Below are 25,026 nucleotides of genomic sequence, written 5' to 3' on the forward strand. Positions count from 1 at the left end.
TGTGAGCTTTTTTTTTTTTTTCAGTTCTTTTATTAAGCAAGGAGACCCTCGAGGTAGGAACTTCCAGAATGATTAGGGAATCTCATAGAGTACCTGAGATATGAAGATTAAGTAAATGAAAAGATTTCCGCATGAGGGATAGATATGGGGTACGACAGAACACTTCCTTGTTATATGAAAAGGTTAAGGATTCATACCGGATAACCAGCTTTTGAGAAGGACTGAAAAACCCGCCTGTATATTAGCAGTAAAATGAAGCTGAGTTTGTCCAGAATCAGAAGGTATAGCAGACAAGCGCAGAGAGTGCAGTAAAACTTTCAGAGACAATAAGTCACGTATGAAGACCTGAAATAGCATAAACACAGATTTAACATGCCTACGTATACAAGAGAGCTATGTCTGGGCTGTTTTTTATTGTATTTAAGTCAAAGGTTCACATATTGGGGTAAAATTAAATGACACAATTTAAGTATGACAATTTTTTTGTTATTAATAAAGGCACAGAATGTTTTATTAAGAATGTATTGATTCATTGTGAATGTTTATGGTATGTTTAATAAGGATAGCCACATGTGAAGTGTTGGGAGAATTAAAAAGGTTTATAATGGTATATATTGGTTTTGTATATTTTTGAAAGGTTTTTAGATCCAGAAGTATGGGGTCATGTAAAGTATGGACAATTTTGACGGTCGCCGCCTTTGCCATTAGGGCTGTCGGTGCAGTAATGTTTTGACGTTAGTTATTGAATATGTATTATTCACTATGAAGAAAGAGCCTAAAGGCGCGTTGACATCTTAAAAGGCTCTCTTTATGGGGTGATTATAGTGAGTGTAGTGATTTTAAAAAGATTGAGTGTAGAGTAATGAACCCTGCCATGTTTGTATTGAAACCACCAGTAGAGGGTGAACACTCAAATGATTGAGTTGAGAACTTTATCCCAAGGGTGAAGGGAAATTCATTGATGGCCGAGGAACATCCTTTTATTTGAAGTAGTTTCGAATTGATGAAAGGGCAACAATATAGGGGATCCAATGGGGTAAAACACACAGGCAACGGAGAGTTTGAAGTAGTATACAGTGTATGATTACTGTCTTACTTTTTCGGCACAAACTGCAGAATTAGTGGCGCTGATTGTCGCGCTCAAAGTATGCAGACCAGGAAGTAACAGTATACAGTGACTCTGCCTTTGTGATGTCAACGATGTATGTAGGGTTAGCACATTGGAAAAGGGGAAGGGCCCACCTCTAAGAGGGTGGCTCTCCGGTGCGGCACGTATTCTTATTGGAAACATTTCTTAAATCACTACAACTCCCAATAGCCATTGCAGTTGTAACATGCGTAGTTCATATTAAGTGGGTAGATTTTAGTTTTATATGGAAATTGGAAAAGCAGAGAAGAAAGGGAATATGTTGTAGGTATCTTAGTTGAGATGTTTAGAAGTGGATGGAAGTATGATAATGTGGAATGAATGTCCTAAATGTTTACATTTTAATGGATCAAGACTTAAGAAGAAGTGCCTCAAGATGAGAAAGACTTGTGGACACAGAGAGGGTATTCTTTAAACCCCTCTAAAGCATTGTGGTGACAAGACAGTACTGGTAAACCAGTAATGCCTGTAGCTTTATTAAGGGTGGTGTTGGAATAAACTACACTACCCTGTGCATGTTGTTAGGAAAAAAACCTCATTGCAACGTGCCAAGGATTGGTTTGGTTTTTGCATATAGTAGACAACGTTGCATTTTATATAGTAAAATGATTGTTACTGGGCACACGTTATGCACAAAGGAGTTAGACTGAGATTTAATGATATCCTTTAGCACTTGCATATAGACTTTGAAATATGATCAATACGGATATGTACTTCCTGAGGTGAATTAAGTCCCCATAGCTAAGAATCGTAGCACAAAATGTGTTTCTTAGATGAAGAATGTGGGATTTAATAAGAGTCATATATTAACCTTATTTTGTGTCAAAGAAAAAGTCTGTGGATCCATAAGATTGTTGCTTAGAAAAGGCACAAGCTTTCATGGATAAGGTCACCAGCGGGCGAATAAGATATGTAAGAGGACTTAATAGCTTGCTTAAGGAAGAGAATGGAGAAATTAAAAAGACCCTGAAAAAAGGATGGTTGCATTGCCGATCACCAGCATTATATGCTTTAAGAAATTGGACAGATTTAGGAAAACCATCTTGTTACTGTAACGCTCCCCTGACTCCCACGGAGGCGCTGGCCTGGTTCGCGCTGCTGTGACCTCTTCAAAGGTGATGCGCAGGGTTCGGAAGACGGACTGGACCGGGCCCCCAAATCTGGCTTGTCTGGCTCGCAGAAGTATCCTTCTGTAGGCGCAAATAGGGGATTAACTGTCTGTGGGGTAATGCAATCAGCCTCCCACTTTCCCCTCTCACCCTCCTCGAAACCCTTCTGTGATTCTTGGTAGCGTCTCACCTTAGGGTCTGGAAGGACAAGCTCTCCATCCTGCTTCTGATGCAGGGGCGCGTTGGTATCCAGTTACTTCACTGGATTTTCGGATTGGTGAGAACCAAATTTGCTTGGCTTCCAGGTAAGTTTTTTGATAAGAGGTTCCCCTTGTGTCCATGCATTAATGTACTAATGCTAGTGTCTTTTTCCCCATAGGGGCCGGGGTACGGAATGCCGGGGAACAGGCACCGACCCGAGATGAGAGGTGAAATCCTTGTAGAAATCAGGTAAGTCTTTAATGAGCGTTTTTTTGGTAATGTCTTTTCATTCGCTCATTAACGCTGATGTCTCTTTTTCCCCTTAGGGGCCGGGGTCCGGAAATGCCAGGATGCGGCGCGGACCCGAAATGAAGAGGGAATGAATCGACAGGTAAGTCTTAACATGGAGAATTAGCTTTCCTTATTCCCTTCTCTCTCACCTTTTGTTCTGGTCTTTTTCTCCCTAGGTGCTGGGGCGTGACTGCGAAGCCGGATGATCGCTGCTGAACATGGAGGCGCCCTGTAAAGGTGAGTGGAATGCGGCGCTGCAGCGATCGACGCGATGAGCTTTTAAATAAAAGTCTTTCTTTTCAGGATTGTCGGCGAGATGTCTCTGGGATGCGGATTTAGCAGGTAAGGACTTTTCCTTCTTCTGTTCTCTTCTTCTCTTCCTTTGCTGGTGATCCAGGATGCTGGCAGGCGTGGCAGAAGTCAGGATGCAGGAGCAGACACGGTGAGCGTCCAGCTGCTAGATGCAGAACAACGCGAAGCACGTGTGGCTGTTCGGCTGGGGTTTAAATAGCCTTGGAAGAATTTCCATGTATGTATCCTTCCCCGACGGTAAATTAGTCCCACAGGTAAAGTAGTTCCTTTCAGGCCTCAAGGAGGCCGGGATCCTGCAGCATGGTCTGCATCAGGTAAGTGCACCCAAGCACTTCCATAATGAGCCTGGCGCCATAGGCGCCAGGACACTGTCCAAAGGGCCCCTATATGGGGTTGCTGGGTCCTTCCTTGGGGACTGGAGGTCTGCTTTCGGGGACGCAGGGCTTGAACCGGCTCCCCGGGAGCGGGCATCATGACAGTTACACACAGTGACAATATTTCTCAAACCTCCATATAGGATTAGGAGTGATGCCCAGCAAACAATAGAATTGGCAGATAAGGAGTTACGTGTGTCTTTTTACGTGTATTACTTCAAGTATCTGTCATTTTAGCTCCACTCAAGTGACAAGGGTGTGGGACAGCGCAGAACACAGAAGGAGATGTTGCAGCAACCAGAGATGCAGAGTTTCGGGTTTCCAAACATTTTCCCGGAAATCCGATCATAGACTGAACTTTGTTGAAAAGGTGGCACGATCGCTCCTCTAGCCCCTTTATAGTGAAAGACAGTGTAGCGTCTGTAGTTGTGGTGTAAGGCAGACGTGCTTAGACATTCCTTGCTACAATGTAAAGATTCAGGTTAAGAATCCACAGCACACCCACACCCATCGGAAGCAAGCATCGGGGAAGAACCACAGCACGTGCAGGATAAGTCCATGGTGAGGAAGAAGAACTCAGAAGCAGTCAAGTAAAGGCAAATAGTTCAACTATGGCTTATTTCGGGACACTCTTTTAGTTACTAAAAATAAGAGTTAAGGAAAGATATTGGTTCCTAAGCCACAAGAGCTTTTTGACATTGGACTGAGGCACATTTAAGCCTTCAGTAAACAAACAAATATGCCAGATTTGGAATTCTTGTTTGACAATTGGAAAAGAGAGCAGTGTCCTGATTACTTTCTTACTGACTTTCTCTTTGGAGATGCCTGTGGTGATACCAAATGACAATGTTTCACAGATCATTCTTGCTTTTCTCGAGTTTGTATTGCGCGCATTTCCGACGCTGCTGCAGAGAACTACTAGCATTCCTGTTTTCCTGCAAGATTCTACGAATGGCCCAGTTGTGAGAAGATTGCTTATAGTTATCACTGAACAAATTCTTCAGCTCCCAGAGTAGAGTGAGTGAGATACAGAGGCCCCGTCAACGGATAACACACATAGACTGCATAGCCTAGTTTTTTACTATTTGATTGAACAATGTCCACATCTTGTAGGAAACTGATGTCAGAACTTTCCTGAGAGACCCGAGAAATAATGCAGAACTCAACCGAATATTGAGAGAAATTATATACCAAGTGAATGAGTACTCTGAGAGAACCTTTGAGGACTGAATGAGACTTGGTGAAGAAGAAAAGGAAAACAGTTTTCCAAATGACCAGTTTTTGTTTTATGCTGAAAGAAAAATCTTTATCATCTGGTCTAAAACAGATTTGTGGTATCAATTGGGAATTGGTGTATGTCATTGAACTAATCAAGTCAGCTAAAGTAGACTGAGTACATCCTGAATGAGACTTTTAGAGGAAGAGATCCAGAGCGTACTTGCTGTAGTCTTTTACTTTTTGTTGGAAAGGCATCCACATTTCGTCTAGAGAAAAGACAATTATTTTCTATACATCAGGAACCCTGTTAATCGTCCTGAGATCAGCCAGCTGCTTGTACAACTTATTGAGATATTACTAGAGTGTTGCTGTTGTTGCCACATTAAAGTTACTTTTTTCCTTCCTTAAATAAAGTATGAGCAGCACCAGTAGCAACTTCATCATGGGAGATCTCCACGTTGTGCACGAAGGTTGTGGTGCAAGTTTACGTACATGTGTGTTATCTATGCCTGCATTATATTCATAGTGGTATTCTTTCACTCACAATACGTACTGCAATTTTTAGTAGAGACACATGAAGCAAATATTCCTGTGTATCCTCCTATACACGTGAAGGATGCACACATGGCAACTACTAGGCAGCCGAAACCTAAGGTTATTATCCCTGTACTAGATAAACCTGAGTTGCCTGTTGAAGAGAGGCCACGTATGGAGATTATAGGAGACTCTCTATGGCCTTCACATGCTGCTGCTAGGAAATGGCATCGAAGTAGACCAAGGCTTTTAGAACTTTCTCCTACACAGGTAGCACATGTGAATGCACCTAGTTCACTGATGAATTTTTCTATGGTTGGTCCCGTAAGAAGAACACATGCTGACACACTTCATGACATGATTAGAGGCTCATGAGAGAAAATTGAGGCCCAAGAGAAATGCTAGGAGAATGATCATGACCTAAATGATTAGCTGGACAGTACAGCACATTTGGGGAATAATCTATGGTACCAGCATATGAACAAAGTGGGAAGAAGAACTTGAACGAAGGAAAGCTTTGTATGTGCACTCCTGCCATATATCATAGGGAAGTCCAAGATCTTCATAGCTATTGAAATAGACGTCCAGGCAGCACATTGTATTTCGCATGTAGGACTTTGCAGAGCAACAGGCCAGTTCATGGGTCGAGATGCTTATCTCAAATGGGCAACGGAAAGGACAGATCCAGATGACTATATACAGGATACGAAGACAAGAAGGCACAAACGAAGAACCTTGTGATCAGATATCGAAAATCTGGAGGGAAAGGAGCAGAAATTGGATGAGAAGCGAATAGGAAACTTGAGGTTTCAGGAAAAGCTGCAGAAGAAATTCATAGATGGAAGAACAGAGGCCGGATGCACATTTTGGGGATCAGTGCGATCACCAGATGGATGGGAAGAAGGAGTTGTAATCTGCAGAGCCTAGGTGGTCATTGGTCGTTATCAGCCAACCATTGACATAATACAGAATGGATGCAAACCATTGTGGCCAAGACTTGCTAAGCTACTGACCTGGGTTGAAGACAGAGGAGGACTCTTGCAGATAGTGCAGTTGGAAAGTTCAAAGTTGTGCTTCTGAAACAATGGTACAAGAAAAGTCAGATAATGAGATGAGAATTTGATGCACCAGGAATGAAAATTGGAACAGCAGTAATTATGGATTATTATTGGGCTTGTTGATCCAAAACATATACGAGATTGCCCAAAGACTGGGGAGGAATATGCACCTTGGTGAATGTTCATGTTGCTGCATTGGTGATTCCTAAAAGTGACCTGAACATTGATGGTTTCCCAAAAGCAGATGCTCATCTGAGGAGGAAGAGCTCTTTGGAACTGGTTTATCGGATGAAGAGGGAGCTTTTTCTCTGCCAAGTCAATAGAAGCTTTTGATGACTCTTAAGAATAGATGCGTCTTGGACATGATTACAGCTATGGATGGATGTGTTTGTACTAAAATCAGAGAATCCTGTTGCACCTCCATCCCTTCTCATGACGAAAATGGCACTTTGACCAAGGCCATAAAGATGCTGACGAAGTTACACGTCCAGATGGTAGACTAAATAGAAGACAGTGCTGATGATGGTTGGTTTCGATCACTTTTTTCTTGGGTTCCACAATGGATGGCTGACATGTTCAAGTTCTTTGGAGCCCTGATCGTGTTCGTGTTGCTAGGATTGTGTGTGATCAAGATAATAATCACACAATGTAAGAATACCGCAAAGAAAGCCAGAGATCTAACGGATGAAGAGATCAGAGACTTTGTGAAGGCCAGTATCCATGCACCTGAGGGATCAAAGTTTCTGTATCCAGCAACATAAGAAGTATGTGGGAAGATGGATCTATTTCAGTCCAAGTGGACAGTGCATGCTCATGAATTGGAATAAAGATGAGCATGTGAAATCAGCTCGATGCCTGAAAGGAGTCCTAAAGATATGGGTACCATAGTAGCAGGTCTTCAGAAAACGATGTCTAGAGATAATGAGGGGAGAGTGGTTGATGAATCGCCCAGAGGGGGGAGTGTAGAGAAGGAGCTAAGTACCCCACCTCAACCATCTCGCCCACAGCACCTGCATGTTGGATGCTGGAGTGTGAAACGCTGGCAGTACCAGTGAAAATACTGATACCTAGGAGAATCTGGGAAGCAATGTTCCCATTGAGGAAACCATACCTGCATGCAAGACAATATGATGGTCATCTGAATGAAATTCTGTAAGAAACAATATTATATCTATAACGATACAAATGCCCTCTCTCTGCCTTCGCTTATACCATTAATACACTACACCATACAATACTCTGGTTGTATCACACTAACGGGCAGTGTGTTATATATATATATATATATAAAAAAAATGTTCAGGCAATGAGGGATTTAACCCATGAAATGTGATACCCCACAAATTTGTTAAGCTCACAGTATTTGATGTTCGGAAAATCATGTATTACAATATTTCTCAAAGATAACATTTTTTCCATGGAACAAAACTATCAAATTTATTCCTAACACATGTTATCTCTTCTCCCTCTCTCCCTAATCAATCCTCCCCTATACCAACCCCCATTTTTCTGTGCATCGGTTTATTTTATTTGGCTGATCTATGTATATTGTAAACAACAAATCTGATTGTGTTACCTTTATGAACACAATTTTTGTAACCACTTTATTACTATTTTTGCTTTATCATTATCTGATTTTGACATAATGTTCATTTATATTTAATGAATTATATTTTGTATTTTATTGAATTTATATAGACCTTTTCTCCAAAGTGATTATGATTACATATTATGTATTATGTATAATGAATTATGATTTACATTAGATTGAGCCCAGTTTTGAAAAAGGCTGAAAGCACCCGAAACACGTGTCAGCACTTTAACAAACTGTTCTATTGAGTGATCTCCTAATTGGCGCAGTCTTGAGACCTCAGCCTAGAAATCCTTAGCGGTTTCTAGCTATGTCTGCTTCTCAGAGAAGACACGACAAACCAGAGAGTACAATTAGATAACAATATCAATCCATTTCAATAGGCCTAAAGAGGAGTCGCCGCCAGACGAGCTCTTTCCAAAGCCAGTTTTTCTGTTTTTTCATACATTGTGCACTTGTTACATGTTGCAGAAAAGTTGCAACATTGGAAAAGGACTAAGGGAAACGAAGTCTCCCAGTACTGACTCATGTCAGTTTCCCCATTAAAAAGTGAGCGAAAGCCCAGTGGAGTGCAGCATAAGGCTGGGCTCCCCTGGCAAAATCATACTATGGTGTTAAAACAGCAGCAAAAAAGATGGAGGTTACACAACTGGAGGGAAAATTACACATAAATGGAAATCTTTCCTAACAGACCCTATACCAAGGTGGCGGCTGAGGTTGGAAGCTTTGAAGTAGGGCGGGATCCAGGAATATTTGCATGACGCGATAGAAGACTAGTTTAAGCACAACATGGGAAGCGTAGGAAGTAACAGTATGATCTGGGATGCCTTTAAAGTGGTGATACGGGGGGCTGCGTAGGGAAAACGGGGGTATTACGAGAACGCGCTCTGGCGGATCTTGGGGAAGTGTAAAGGGAGATAGAAGTAGCTGAACGCCAAGTGGATATGACTGGGGAGGAATTCGGGGAACTCGTGACGTTGAGATTTGTCGCAATCTGGGAGATACTGGGGTAATTGGATTATGGGAAGTATATACAGAGTACACGCAGAGGGAGACCAGTCCGGTAGGCTCCTGGCCTGGCTCACGAAGCAGGAGAATAGGAGTAACCCTATCAATGCAATAAGAGACGAAGCAGGGGGAAGAGGTCAGAACCCAAGAGGGTATCAACAAAATATTTTCACAATTCTATAAGCAATTGTACGCCCCTAACCCTGTGGTGGAAACGGGCAATATAGCAGACAGCCTGACCGAGATTAGACTAACAAAGTTAGCGGAAGAACAGGTCCAAATACATTGGGTCCCCCTCATAGTGGAAGAACTAGAGACCGTAATTACTGAGCTCCCATCTGGCAAATCCCTGGGACCCGACGGGCTCCCAGGTGAGTTTTACAAGGAGTACAAGGGCACACTAGCACCAAGACTGTTGGAAACGTATCAAGAGGTGTATGAGAAGGGATAGTTGCCAGATATGTCGGAATCGGTCATCATACCTATCCGCAAACTGGGGAAATCGCCACTAGACTGTGCCTCCTACAGGCTGATATCCCTGATTAACCAAGACTCCAAAATCCTCACAGTGGTGCTCACCAACCGACTTAAACTGGTGATACCCACACTACTCCATTCAGACCAAACCAGTTATGTACCGGGAAGGAACACAACGTGGAATCTACGAAGACTCCATGTGGTGGACCAGACGAATCATAGACGGGGCGAATGTGCCCTAGCGTCACTAGACGCTGGTAAAGCTTTCGATTCCGTGAATTGGGAGTGACTGCAGAGTGTCCTTGCCCACTTCAGAATGGGGTAGGGGTTGCTCCGTTGGGTCTGGCTGCTGTATAAAAATCCTAGAGCAAGAATGAAAACTGGGAGGCACATCTTGGAGGTCTGGGGGATTTACAGAGGCACAATGCAGGTATGCCCACCGTCACCGATGTTGTGTATATACTGGCCCTGGAACCGCTGGCGGTCATCCTTTGGGACGAATACGGGACACCGGGATAGACATAGATGGAGTTATATACCAAACCTCGTTATACGCAGATCACATGCTCCTCTTTGTGGGGAACCCGAGGGTGCACCCATCATGCCTACTGGAAGCAATAGATGCGTATACCAGACTTTCAGGAATAGCGATCAACAAAGACAAGTCCTCCCTACTCCCCCTGGCCGATCTAAGATGCGTCCCTCTGAACCAACTGCCGGACCTGGGACTTAAATGGGTACTGCGCTCTTTCCGTTATCTGGGGATAGAGGTGCTCCACGATACTACTGACGCACAAAAATTCAATACATGGGTAGCCCTCGCTAAGACACAGAAGGCCATGGCCTTCTGGAAGACACTTCCACTGGGAATGATGGGGAGGAGGGCAGCCCTGCTTAAGATGACTGTATTGCCACGCATGCTATACTACTTTGCAAACATCCGACACGATATACCCAAGCCTTTTTTTTTTACACAATTGAACACAATGGCACAGGAGTTCCTGTGGGGTGTGGGGACGAACAGGATTGCGCTGAATACGCTACAGCGAGACTATGAAACGGGGGGCATCACATTGCTGGACTTTGAAGGATATTACCTTGCTGGACAACTGCTGTTATTGGTCAGATGGCTAGGAGATGAAATGTCAATAGATTCACTACCAGCCGGTGTTGAAACAATACTACCTGAGAGAAATGATATGGATTGACAAGTCCCTGACCAGAACTCTACCCAATATGGTTAAATTGGGCTTGACCATGTTGAACAAAGCATGGAAAATCCAGGGGTCGGAGAACCCCTGCTCTGCGCAAATCCCCCTCACAGGATTAGTTGGCGTAGATACAGGGACCCTCGCAACATACCGATCCCATTGCGAAGCCAAGGGCGTTGCTCAGATAGATCTGAGAAAGGAAGGATAATGGGTAGAATTCCAAAAGTTTACGGAGGAGCATGACATACACGGTGGCCAGTTCCTACTGTACAACAGTATAGTTCAGACAATTAAGAAGAGATGGCCATAACTGCCAGAGGATGACACAAGTGGGATGCTGGAAGCGCGGTACTATTTTTCAGAAGGGCGACACACGGTCCCTAGACTGTATGAACATTTGCTGAAATCTAAGCGTGAGCTGCAAATGAGAGAATGTTGGGAAAAGGAGCTCCAGTGGCCCTTCAGCGACCAGGAATGGTCCAGAGTCCTGTGATACCCTAAGAAAGTGTCAGGAATGCTAGATTTAGACGAGCACAGCTTTACCTCATGCACAGAGCATACCTCACACCCAACAGAATGACTGAGATGGGGTAGGTGAACCCCTGAGCTGCCCACGTTGCGATGTAGAGGATGCTGTTATACTACACATGTTTTGGACCTGCCCAGTGATGAGGTTTTTTTGGGAGGGAATCAAGGATAGGGTGGCGGGGGCGTGGAATCCATATGCAAGCATGGACCCCATAGTCTTACCCATTGGGCCTTTTTCCTAGAGGAGACGGGCAAAGGACACATCTGGCCAAGATGAACGATTTGGTGTGTATTTTGGCATAGCAATGGCATGGAACTCCACCTCGGGACCCAGCATAGACTCATGGTGGGCTGACCTCCAGAAATGGTCGGTAGCGTATACAGCATTGTGGACAAGGGTGGTGAAGAGGGGGTAGGGGTAGAGTGGGCATAAGATACTGGCATTGTACTCCCTGATACAGGACTTATTTGGACAAAGGGAAGAGAGCAGCAAAGACGACTCCAGAGGAGTGGAGGAACATCAATAGGAGAACTGGCAAACTAGCAGATTTCCCCCCAACAAGAAGGACAAGGGATATAGACCTGAGGCCGAATAGGATGGTAGGCCATTGATCAGGGCAGCATGGGCACGGAACTGCGCCACGACGAATGATGATGCAGGGCGGAATCCAAGCATGAGTGCCAGAGTGACTGTTTGTTTTGTTGTTGTTTCATCTTATAAAACAATAACACGTTTTTTTTAAAAAAAATTAAAAAAGGAAAGGGCAGGCCATTTTGTTTATGGCTTAATAAAGTACTGCTGCAATTTTGGCCAAATGGTGGCCCTTGGGTCTCCTACGGCAACTGCAAAGACGGCCTGCAATGAAAGTTCACAAAAGGCTGTGTAAAGTGTACACTGCCACCAATCTAAATGGATAGACCTGTTGCAGTAACCAAAAGGTTACTGGAGTATCGAGAAAATGGACACATTGGATCCCCTTAGCACTCCACATAAGGTGAGGCATGCTGATCTCACAAAATAAGGAACAGTTGGGATAAAAAGTATCCCCCTGCCTTGGTAACAGTTTGCCAAGTAAAGTAAAACAATCACAGAGAGGCTCCTAGATGCCTCCAGCAATACTGAATAGAAAGTCTGTGTGCTGCTTTAGTAAATTATAGGTGCCTTTTTAAAACCACAAATAATGTCTAAATGGAGGTAAAAGAACTAGAGTGTGGAAAAAGGTTCCCACTCGAGAGAATCAGGCAAAACATCCACGAGTCCAGAGAAAAGTGCTGGGGGAACTCGCAGGTGGAGATCATTTCTAATGCTAAACTCGGAGGAACTGGCCAGAGCTCTTCTGATGCCCACCAAATTGGCTGATGGACCCACTCTCAAGTTTCCAGTTAAAATTGTTTTATCATGGCTTGTGCACTCTGCTTTGGTACGCTGATTCATATCTCACCAGTCCATCTTTCGCTTCAATGGCTCGCAGTAGTTCAAGTCAAATCGCTCTTCTTCGTTCACAAGACTTGGTGTGAATCTTACCCTTGGTTCCTCCAAAGAAGGTGTTCAGATATGTCCATAATTACTCTTCAAAAGCAATAACCTTGTATCTGTGTGATCCAAAGGCTAGAATGAAATATATGGGTGACTGCAGTTTCTCTGTAGAAGCAGTAAGCTCTTTGAGCTCCTTGTTGATCACGCTGAGAAGGCTGAAGGACCACTGTGCCTTTCATTTAGGATTAACATATCTCCTTATAATAAAAATTAGTTTTAGGAAGCTGACTCTGGTAGTTCCGGTGTAATTAATAAAAGCCCCATAACCTACTATTTACACCAGTTCCAAGTTAGACACTCTGACAGGAATGGTGTTGGGAAAACCACTTTTTTCTTTTTGACCATTTTATTTCCATTTAAAATCTCCACTCTCCTATGCACTGTTTGGTGTTCATTCAACAGTGTCACTGAATTCCTGGGTGTATAGCTCACAAGTTAAGTGTTCACCTCTCACATGTTGACAGCCTACAACTCGCAATTTGTTATCCCATGGCAGGGCTGACCAAGCCCTTTAGCTTTCGAGGATGATAGATTGAGTACCCTTTTTAATAGAGTAATAAAACATGTCATTAAACTGATTAGAGGCAGGAGGAATCTGGTATGGAGCGCTGCAGAGGAATGCATGATCAAGAAGTGTGCATAAGGGAGAACATTGATTATTTCCATAGTAGGTATTTTGTTGTTGACACATTGCATGCCCCAGTCCCCTCATCCATTCTCCATAATGGACAAGTAATGCATTTTGAGGTACTGCTCGGTCTTGGCATATCATTTTGGAGTTTTATGTTGTATTGAGCACCAGTTTGTAGGGTTTACTTTTTCCTAATGTACTTTTGAATAAGCATTCTTAATCCTGCTACCTGCTTGCATTTGGTTTAAGTGTGTGGATCCATGATTTGAAGGGCTGTACAAATGTATATGCTGTTACTGAACTGTGTAACAAAACTGGCACTGTTTAAACTAATGTGTGGCAGCACAAAACATTTTGATTGTGTGTTTTTCACAAAGTTTCCTTATTTTCCCTTATTGCTGTTTTTGGAAGAAAGAAAACTTTGCATTCCCCAACATCCATCTAGTTAAGTAGCTACTTCTGGTCATTGAGCTCTTTTATTCTCACATATACTAGTGGACCGCTCGAGGGACAGTCAAGACCTTGCACATGTGTGATGTTAATTTATTTTATGGCACTTTTTTTCTAATGGAACACCTTCAGTGAAAATATTTGAACATTATTCAGTGTGGGAGAGAAGAAATTAGGAGTAATTAATAACATTACATTTTGATAATTTACATTAAGATGTCGAAGTTGTATACAATTATACTTTATCACAGCAATGTTTGCTTTGTTACAGACGATAACTTGTTGGAGGAAGAAATTTCTTGAAGTTTTCTTTCACCATGTCTTGCGAGGGATATTGAATGTTGCATCAGATAAACGCCTGACAGATCAGCGCTTCTCCCCTCTGATTCACAGCTCTCAACATGTCACAGAGCTCACAATTTGTAACAAATTGCAAGGCGTGTCAGAGCTTACACCTCCTGTGGTCGAGGCCCTTGTCCACTCTGTACGCACGCTGAAGTTCCTCCATCTGCGGTCTCCCGATCTAGTCCGGCAGCAGTCATTATGTTCATTATTGCATCGCCTCATTCACCATGGAGAAGTCAACAAAGTGGCCTTGTTATCCTGGCCTGCACCTGACACACAGCTCTTGGTCCTCATTATGAGTATCAGTGCAGGATTTTGGATAGAGAACTACAGAAACTCTTGCAGGTTGTGCGATGATGAAGCCAGGCGTGAAGGGGACAATTTGCTGCTGGAAGGTGGTCAGCTCTTTGATGCTCATGTGCCATATGGCGGTCCTTTGGAGGAACTGGCTGGAGATTCTAGTTCAGATCAATATAACCTAGAATGTGAAATGGTTCAAGAGGAAACCCAAAGTGCCTTGCTCACCTTGCAACCACTTGACTTAAACCAGCGACCTTGGGAAGACCCATCCAAAACACAAAATAAAAGCATCTCTGCAGTGACTGTTGCCACAAACACCAGAGCATCAAAGGGCAATTTTTCCAAGAATACCCCACGTCAACAAACAAGCACAAACATATGTCCTACTGATTCGGACCAATGCAAACAACCTTCCCCTACCTCAAAAAAAAGACTGCAAGTCGATCTGGGCAAGAAAAATAATTCTGACACACAGCATGCTACATCCAGTGGTTTGTCAGGCTCGGACACTGAGGAAGATCTTTATGATTTCATTTTCAGTGTGGCCAATGAGAAAAAAACAAAAACGAGCTATGAGAACAAAGGCCTACTAGCTGAGAAAGGAGATGTCCACACCTTCTCTTCCTCCATTGAAAGATGCCTTGGTGCTCCTTTCTTTGATCCGACTCGCCGGTTCAGAAGCATCAGTGCGCTAAATTTGCACAATGTGCCCCTGACTCTTGAGTATTGCCACATCTTGTGTAACCTGCTGAGCACTTGGTTCACCTTAGAGAAGCTCACTATGGCCTACAATGGTAGGTATAAAACATTTGCATAAATTATATTACTAAGTATTTTGCATACATTTCCAAGTCAATCACGTTTTAGACAAGATGAGATATTGCATTTAAAACATTGCAAATGTAGACAAAAGTAATGTATTTTTAGTTTATTGTAGACTATCTAGCTGTGCAATACATTGGAGTGACTTGGAACAGTATTTTGTCCCAGTCTTAGATATATGAATAAAGCTGCTTAGAAATAGCTTCCAGGCTAATGACGGTTGGTCTAGTAAAGACTTCTTTGAAAGACTAATCCCAGGGCCTGATTTACACTCTTGGCCAATTATGCACTGCTTTGTCAGGGTCTTATTCAGATCATGTTTACTGTTGAAAGCATATCATAGCCTTCCTCCACAATTTGTCTTCATGACATGCTTATTGATAACATACTAGGCAGATTGTGTATTCGTGTTTTGTACATTAACCGTAGATGCTAAAAGTGACGTGACGTTTTGCTGAGTGACCACACATTTAGTACAGGGTTCGAAATTGAGGGGAGCTGGAAGCTATTCTGCTCCTGCCTCTAGCATAGTGGAGCCTGGTTAGCTTGAAACCAACAGCTACCAGGAGCTACTTTTGGTTCCTAGGGCCAACTGGTGATTCCATGTGTTAATCTCCCCGCAAAAATACCGCAATACAAAAATATCGCCATATTTTTGCGGTGATATTGAGCCATGGGACCCTGCGGGGGACACCCCCTCAAACCCTGCATTATTTTTAAATGTGCAGGGGACACCCCCGCAACCCCGCTCCCACAAATTACCCCCCCAAAAAATATCAGCTATGGCGAGACAAATGACCATAGTTACAGCGGTATTTTTGGTGGGGATAATATGTAGGGATACCCAACTGGTGCCTTCCAAACATGTAAATGTGACATTCACTTTGAGTGTGTGAGAATGTTAATAAAAAAGAATTCGATCCCATCCAGTACACATTTAAACACAATGATTAATTCAAAATGGACAAAAGGATAAAGGAGCATCCCTGATGGCTCCTGGTTCCCCTGCAGTAGATCCTGCCTATTGTGTGATGCCGGACACCCAGGAGCTGGTTTTAGTTCCTGCTCATTGATTCTCAATTTTGAACCCTGTTAGTACAATATGTGTGGACGCTTTCTCAAGGAGGAAAAATCTCCCTGCTAATGTACTGACCTTGCCTAGTCTCAGCTGCTGGAGTTTGAATGCTACTTGTTACTCCGAGCCTCTGCCCCATTTTGAAGGGAACAGTTCAGGAGATTTTAAGCAGTACACCATATAAAATACTATAACCAGAGGTTACCCTACAATCTATATTGTTTCTGGTAATGCTAACAAATAAAACAAATGGAGAACAGGCTCCCATCTCCATAATCCCTCCATACAGCCTGACTTGCAAATCAGAGACTGATGTCTCCAGAGCTACTACTGATAATGACCAATGGTGCCAAATTTCCCAGTTAGTCGACCTGGGGAAAAGCAGTATTGTCCTGAAATAGGACAAATGTAGCACATGTTGCAAAGTTGTGTACCGCTCTCTGAAGACTATGACTTTGGCATACCGTTGCCATTCTTTGGTGAATTGGACTATAACATGGTTGCATTCGTAATGCTGCCCAACAGTCTTCACTAAGTATTGTCAAGGTTGCAAATGTTTTTAGACACTGTTACTGAACCTCGATTTGCTTTCAAAGTCTCACCATTTAGTTTATGCCCTGGATGACGAAAAATTAGCTTAAAGGAGAATTCAGATGGTTGGCTGTCTGCTTGTCACAAATGTCCTTAAAATAACCAAACGGCATGGATAGGTTTAAGGGTTTTTATTTCAAGTACTGCAAGCAATGCAATGGTTTTATGGCAGCAGGTTGAACTGTAGCACACTACTGGCTTCTCCCCTTTGGTCTCTTGTGGGTGCTGCTTGTTCCGAACCCAGGATCTCTGTACCCCAGGTTTTTACACTAACAATTTAAACGCCTACTATTTAAAAATCTGGCTAAGGTACGGGCTTGAGGATGTTGGCGTTTTCTGTGTCTCTCCCTCTGGGGGCCTTGTAGGGAATATCCTGTCTTTACAAGCACCGGGTAAGATCTGAGTAGATCTCTTAATGCTCTGCTGCCTTTCTAGTTGCCCAGTGTTGGGGAGAAGTTTCATTCTGTGCCACTTCCCTTTTAACCTTGGAGATCCCCAGCTCCTTTTCTGGACTCAGTGCTTTTTAATTTTAACTCCTAAGTGAGTGGGACTTTTTTCTCACTCTCATTTGTTTTTTTCTGACTAGGAATTTTGAATTTCTTACTGTTTAATGGAGTCTGGTAAACTCCATAGTCATCTGCTTTTTGCATTGCGACACACAGCACCTTTTGTGCAGTGCCACTGAGAAGTCCCTTGTACTTCTCTTAATGTCTAACTACATTTTCTTGGGTGAACTACTGTTTCCAAGAATAGTAAGATGACCCCTGTCTTACTTACCTTTTCCTTCGTGGGTCCAGCACACACCACCCTATGTGGAGTGCTGGGGGGGCTACATAGTAACTCCTTCAACCCATTCCTCAAGTAACATTCTGTTAAACTAACTCACTTGAATGGTTAGTGGCAGTGGTTTCTTTTTTACTACCTTGTGCCATGTATCTGCAGGCGGAATCCTCAGCTGCAGTACAGCACACAAAGGTGACAATTTTCTCAAAATGGCCCTTTTCTGCCATTTCTTGTCAGTTTTTTCTGTGTTTTTACTCTGTTGTTTGAATGGAGTTTGAGTCCTTTGCGTATTTTGCCTTTGGCGGGCTTCAGCCGCGAAGCCCCCCCAGGCTCCAGTGTGTCTGGAAAGGCAGGAAGCGAGGCAGGGTCCCGAATCATGCCTGCCCTTTGTCTCTAGGTGTGCCTGAGGGAAACCAGTTCTGATTGGCTAGGTGATTGACAGCCTAGGGCTGTGAATGAATGGGAAAAAGGCGAGGTTTTTGGGACTAGAGGCAGTCGACCACTGGAGGACAACATCGACGAAGATGTGAAAAGATGCCAGCAGCACCGTCCTGGACCGCAAAGTTCCCGGTGGAGCCCAACAGCTGTGCTGACTACCTTCCTTGGGCTGGTGGGACAAACTAGCCTAAAGACGAACTTTATTTTGTCGCAACCCCCGACTTTCTGTGACTTATCAAGGCTGCAAAATCCCAATACCCAGGGACCACCTGACCATCATCGAGTGCATAGTCTTCCGAAGTGCGAATCCGGCCAAAACTTTGTGGCCATCCAGAGGACCCCACAGAAGCAGGAAATCTTCATCCAGAGTCCCCTCACCATATTCCACGACCGAGGGATCAAGTAACTTCTAACCAGACCTGTTCTTCTTTGGTGCTGAGAAAAAGGCGCCAAAACAACAAAGAGCTGCTGAATCAAGGGGAATCCATTTCTACCGAGTCCCTCTCTTGAGTGCTGCCAAAGGAGCCCGAATATCTTGTCTTTCATCATCATGACCAAGGATCAGGACAAGGGTCTGCTGCACTGCATCCATTTGGAACAAATTGAGGTACTGTGGGGCTTGGAGTACATCAATCTTTTGCCATTTGTGGTGCTTGCTACCTTGAGGAGTGCTATGTTACCCTCTTGAGAGTTGACCTCTACTCACTTGCACTGGCCTTTCAGCTTGTGCTTCAAGGTGTCTCCTTGAGTTGCTGTGATTTGCTATTTGAACTACTGACTTGACTTTGGCTGTCCTGGCTCCCTAAAGGCCCCCTTCTGAATCTATTGGCTTTGGCAGTTCTTGTTCCCTTGCAGGTTTTAATTGTTGAACACTATTATTGCTAGGATAAGACTGCTTGCATCCCTTTGGGAGAATCTAACTGTTTTGTTTTAGAATACCAGTATGCTCTGATCTAACTATAACCTTTCCCTCCTTATAACTCAATACTGTAAAGGTGATAGAAAATAAGTGTTATTCCTCACCTCAAATGACAATGTGCTGGAAAATGTGTAACGTATGAAAGAATTACTCGCCTGCCTTATTGGTCTCTTTTTGAATTGAATCCTAACTTGGGATTAATGTTACTATTAGTGTCTGCTTTTTAAAGAATGTTTTAAATATCCTTGTGTGTGTGTATATATAAATACATATGTATACTATAACTTTAAGTGTATAAGTGTTTACTTGGACACCTATATTTACTGATTTCATTGTACAGCTCTACAGCTCACATTACCCCTCTTAAGATAAGCCTGGCTGCTCAGTCACACTACCAACTTGTGTAGCAGAGGCCTGTATTAAAAGGTGGGTTGTTAGTTATAAATTGTTACTGTCACACAGTATGCAACTCCACAAGACTTATTTGATTGGTATTAGGTAACCCACCTTTTGGCATAGGTTTATACTACACAAGTTAGTGTGACTGAGCAGCCAGGCCTATCTCAAGAGGGGTAACTATGAGCTGTAGAGCTGTACAAATGAAATCCGTAAATGCAAGTAGCCAAGTAACACTTACACTCAAGGTTTCAATTATAAATAGTTATTTAACCTCAGTTTTCAATAAGCATTCTTTAAAAAGGCAATTCGTTGTAACAATTCCAGTAAGCTTTTGGAAATGCTTTACAGAATCGATAAAGCTGCTGAATAATATTTGGATATGCACAATACACTTTTCCTACACCCTGAGGTGACTTCAGTTAAAAGGATAGTATTTGCATTTCTATATCGCTCCAACATACTTTGTAAACTCTGGGTTGCAGAAAGAAAGGGTTAAGGAAAATAAAGTTCGAACAAATTATGAAAAAAGGAGGACAACTGAATCCTCCAATGAAGTCTAGGCAAGCCTTTTCCAGCAGTAACAGTTTTCAACAAACTACAACCTATGGAGGGACCAGCAATGCCAAAGTCAATGGATTTAGAAGAGTGCCTTTAGGGAGCCAGGACAGACAAAGTTATTCGGATAAAGTCGATGTTTCTAATGGACTTCTTGGATCAAAGTATTTCACAAAGTCAGATTGTTTAAAAGAAAATCACTGAAAACACAAGCTGTTAGGCCTGTGCAAAGGTGAGTTGAAATCAACTCTTAAAGTAAAGCAAGTGCAAATCTCGAGTGAGACACCACGACTTAAAGTAAGTACCCCCAAGCCCAAACAGTACCTCTGGTTAGAAGAGTGGTCCTTCTGTATTCCTCTTGCTACAGCTATGCAGACCCTGGTTCCCGAGCTTGATGGGGACAAGAGGGAGGACGTCTGGAAGACTCTTGCAGCAGTACTCTGGAAGGTCTTCAGCGGCACTTCACGGATTCGATGAAGAACAAATCTCTGGTTGGCCTTTCCTTGCTCCCTCGATCCAGGACTCTGGCGAGGGGACTCTGGATCAGGAATTCCTGCTTCTGGAATATCCTTGGGATGCTCCTGTAGCTTTTGGCCAGATCCGTTTCGTGGTAGATGTTGCACTCAACTATGGACACCCAACCCCTGGCATTGGGCTTCTGCAGCAACGGAGAGGCACAGCAAGTAGTGGATTGCGCCAAAGTGGCGTTTGTCTCGGGGTTAGTTGCTCCCACTAACCCAAGGGGAGAAGTCGTTCCGTCAGAGCTACTCTGTCGAGGTGAAAAAGGTCAGCTCAGCAGCAGGGCTTCCCCGGGCAATTGAAGGTCGAGGAGGTTGCACAGGCTTCTCTTCACGGTTACTTCGTCAGATGTTTCTTCCGGTGGTCGACTGTCTGTAGTCCCAAAATCCTCACCTTTTAAGCAGGGTTTCCCATTCATTCACAGCCTAAGCCTAGGCTGTCAATCACACATCAGGGTGGCTGTCCTTTTAGGACAGCCAGCTGGCCAGTCGGGACTTGTTGCGTTTCGGCACTTCTAGAGACAAAGGACAGGGGAGTTTCGGGAACCTCCCTCGCTTCCTGCCCTTTCAGACACACTGGAGCAAGGGGCAGGCTTCAGGGTTGAAAACCTCAAAAGGAAAAACACACGCAGGGCTCAAATCTGTCTCAACATAAAGAGTAAAAGCCAAGAAAGATGTCACAAACAGAAAATGTTGAAAAAAGAATCAGGGCCATTTTGGCTAAATGGACACCCAAATGTGCTGTACTGCAGCTGAGGGTTCAGGTTCAGTTACATGAGAAGGTAGGATACGGAGCTACTAAGTGAGTAGCACTCCAACAGCCCCAGCACTCCACATAAGATGTGTGCTGGACTGACAAAGAGAAAAGGTCATTAAGATTAATTTCACCTTACTATTTCTTGGGAACTGTAATTGACCCAAGTAAATGTAGTTAAACCTTAAGAGAAATCTAAAGGATTTCTCAGTGACACTGCACTGAAGGTGCTGTGTCACCATACAAAAAACAGATGCCTCGGACTCCAAAAACAGGGAAAACACAAAATCCAAATTGGGGGAAAAACGCACGAGAGAGTGAGAAAAAGGTCCCACTCACTCAGGAGTTAAAATTAAAAGGTCCCAAGTCCAGCAATAGAACTTGGGGTCTCTAAGGTGGGAGATTTTTGCACAGAAATACAAATTCTCCCTAACATGGGTTACCTAATACCAAGTCTTTTGTGTAGTCCCACACCAGTTGGACTGCATCAATTTCTTACCTAACGCCCAGTTTCGGTCATCCTGGTCTTTCACTCTGCCTTGTTGCTGTTTAGTTTAGTCTATTTGTAAAGCGCACCTAACCCTCTGGTAACTGGGCGCATGACACTTTATACATAGTTACAAAAACAAAACCGGAGTGAAATGCAAGTAAAATGCAAAGACAAGCCGACTCGGAGTTACAGAATAGTCGGTAGTGTACATGTAACTACAGGTAAGTGCTAGAAATTGACGGATGTTGCAGTTGTATGACAGCGCAGGTCGATAGCATAAGGCTGTTAAATAGCCTTGTCTGTAAGCCAATTCTTTACTTTGGTTTTGAAGGACCAGAAAGATTGTTCGGTTCTGATCGAGAGAGGGAGAGAATTACAGCATTTGGCAGCTTGAACTGGAAAACTAGCTCCTCCAGCAGTTTTTAAGTGGAACCTGGGGATGCTCAGACGATGTGAATAGATAGACTTGGTAGGTCTAGCTGGTTGATTTCTATTGAATTTGTCAGAGAGGAATTTAGTTGCAGTATTAGACATTTATGCGCGATAACGAGCGTGCAGAGCAGGATCCTATCACGAATCAGGAGCCGATGGGTGTAACCTCTGAGTCTTTATGTGGTGGGACCTAGGTATATTTAGCGCAGCCCTCAAGGCGTTATTCTGTAGGACCTGTATTCTATTAACGTTGCGTTTTGAGGAGCCTAGGAAAGAGAATTACAGTAGTCCAACTTATGAGACTAGCACCCTAGCTAGCGTAATGCAGCGGTTAGGGGACAGGTAGGGTTTGCATGCATTGATAAGTTTATTAGTGTAGGCAGTTGTGGAGGCAGTAACGCTCACTTGTCTCTTAAGAGGGAGTGTTGAATCTAGATAGACTCCAAGGGTCTTGACTTCCTTAGCAACCTTAATAAAGTTGCTGTGAATGTCGAAGGACGTGTAGCGAGAGTCGAGTTTGTTTAGGCGAGCTTGGGTCCCAATGATCAAGAGCTCTGTCTTGTCGTTGCGACACAAGCTGTGAGAAGTCATCCAGGCCTGTATTTCCTGGTAGATTTCATTGATCAGGTTGGAATCATTCTCATAGCAACCAGTGAGCGTAATGAGAACCTCGGTGTCATCAGCGTAGTTTGTATAGGTGACACCCTGGTTGTCAAGACTGTCGGAGAGAAGCTTAGTGAATATGTTTATAGAGCATTGTGGAGACGCAGGAGCCCTGGGGCACTCCACAGGTAATGGGGATTGGCTCGGCTGAGGGTGCAAAGACTCTGGTGGTTCGGTTTGATAGGAAGGATTGAATCCAATTAGAGGCTTTTGGGTGAAAATCCCGCAGCTGTGGTTGGGTGTTCTGTTAGAATCTGGTGATCGACAAGATCTAATGCTGCGGACATGTCTAACAACGCGAGTATGGCCAGCTTGCCTTGATCTTTAGACTCTTCCATTTGGAATTTTAAGTCCAAGAGGGCAGGTTCAGTGCTGTGTATCAGTCTGAAGCCAGATTGACGGAGACCGAGAAGGTTGTCATCCTCCAAGTGTTTTTGGATTTGTATATAGGCTACTCTGTGCAGTATTTTTAGGGGGGGAACGGGACAGTAGTGATGAGCCTATAATTGGTTGGGGTGTTGGCATCTAGAGTTTGTTTTTTGAAGAGGGGCATGACTCAAGCCTCCTTAAGACTAGTAGGAACTGAACCAGAGTTGAAGGAAGCGTTGATCACAGGGGCGATGAATGGGGCCAGGTCTTTCGCGCCTTCCTTGATAATTGGGGCTGCGCATATGTCCCCCTGACACCTTGAAAGTTTTAGGCTGCAGATAATGTTTTCCACTTCCTTTGGAGTGACTGGGGAAAAGAAGAAAGGAGGGCAGATAGGGGGCTGAGGGTCCAGCAAGGTGTTTGTATTCGAATTGTTAGGCAGACTAGATTTATTTTTATTTTTTTCTCTATTTTGGCTTGAAGCGTAGAGATTTTATCAGAAAGGGCCTTCTGTATATTAGCGGACCGGGTTGCATCCTTGACACAAGCTTCTGTTGGTGGAGCTGGAGACTCTAGCTCTCTCCAAGATAATGAAGAGTTCCTTGGTGCTGGATTTGGCATTTTGGATGGCCAGTTTGTAGGTGGCGGCAGCCGAGGTGAAGTTAGTCTTGTTAGCAGACGGAGGTGACTTTCTCCAGAGTTTCTGCATTGTGGAGGGTTTTCAATTCAACTGTGAACCATTTCTTGAGATGAGCTCCTGGTTTAGCTTTTTGTGGTTTGATGGGGGCAACATCGTTTATAGCAGATTTTAGGGTGACATTGTAGAGGTCAACCAAGTGGTCCAAATCTAGGTCCTCGTACTTGGGTGGGTCAAGGATGGCGTGGAATAGCGGGCATAGGTTTAGTAAGGTAATATTGCGGTTATTTCTGCCTAGCATCTGAGGGGCGAGAGTAGGGCTAGAGTTGGAGTTGGTATTTCACCAGCTCCTTCACCTTACCCGTGGGGCAGAACTAGGTCTGGTGAATACCCTGGTAGGCCTCCCACCCGAGGCTGGGTGAATGGCTGAAGTTCACAGGGAACAGTCTATCGTTCGCAACTTTGAATCCTTGTGGTTTTTCTGACTGCCATTCATTCTTACAAGGAGAATACATTGAGTGCCATTAGGTCTGGGTAATATTAATACCTGTTTTTAGAGTTCTTGAAAGCAGGGGTAACCTGAAATGATGCAATATATAAGAGCACAAATTATGAATATCATGTCTGGTTGTTTCTAACTGACTCTTTTCCACCTCACGGGGTGCATAGGGGCTCTGCCCGTTGCCTCTGCGGGCACCGCGCCAGTCATGACGTGTGGGCCAGTAGATATGGAGTTGCCACGTCCTGTGAACCACGTTACTTGTCCCCCTCTTTGCTTGCTATTAGGAACACCGCTCTTTCAAATTCCTCTAAAATCTTTAATTCTCGTATTAGTTATTCAACAACAAGCTGAATTCAGTGGAGTCTTCTGTATTGAAGCCATGAGTTCTCTACTAGCACTATCAGTTTCGGAACCATACTGCATCTATCTTTACTGTCTTGGCGAAGCCCACGATGCGCAGGACTGCGCGTCATGGCATTCAATGCACCCAAAGTCTCTTCCAGAACATGGGGCAAAGCCATTCCCCCTTCTCTACGAGGTGAGAAGTTACAAATGAGGCCAGACCGCTGCACGGAGTAACAGCCCCCTGTCCAAAATGGACAAAAAAAAGCCATGGTAGAGTTTGAGCTCCCCAGGTGGCTCTTCAAAACCCCACTCTTTTTCATCTAAGAAAAGGAGCCACCACTCTGTGGAGGCTCAACAGGTACCCTTTGCAAGTCAATCCTCTACTGCATATGAATTTGAGACCTTTAGACAG

The 25,026-nt window shown here is 43.8% G+C and overlaps 1 protein-coding gene across 1 annotated transcript in view; it reads left to right on the forward strand.

Moving 5' to 3' along the window:
* Positions 1-25,026, forward strand: part of LRRC41 (leucine rich repeat containing 41) — a 201,166-nt gene that overhangs the window by 20,640 nt on the left and 155,500 nt on the right. Inside the window, exon 4 of the mRNA XM_069642280.1 lies at positions 13,949-15,116. Coding sequence (XP_069498381.1) covers positions 13,949-15,116 — 1,168 coding nt within the window. The remainder of the gene's footprint in view (positions 1-13,948; positions 15,117-25,026) is intronic.

This window comes from Ambystoma mexicanum, chromosome 1q, assembly GCF_040938575.1.
Source record: "Ambystoma mexicanum isolate Mex_15411 chromosome 1q, UKY_AmexF1_1, whole genome shotgun sequence".
Classification (NCBI taxonomy): Eukaryota; Metazoa; Chordata; class Amphibia; order Caudata; family Ambystomatidae; genus Ambystoma; species Ambystoma mexicanum.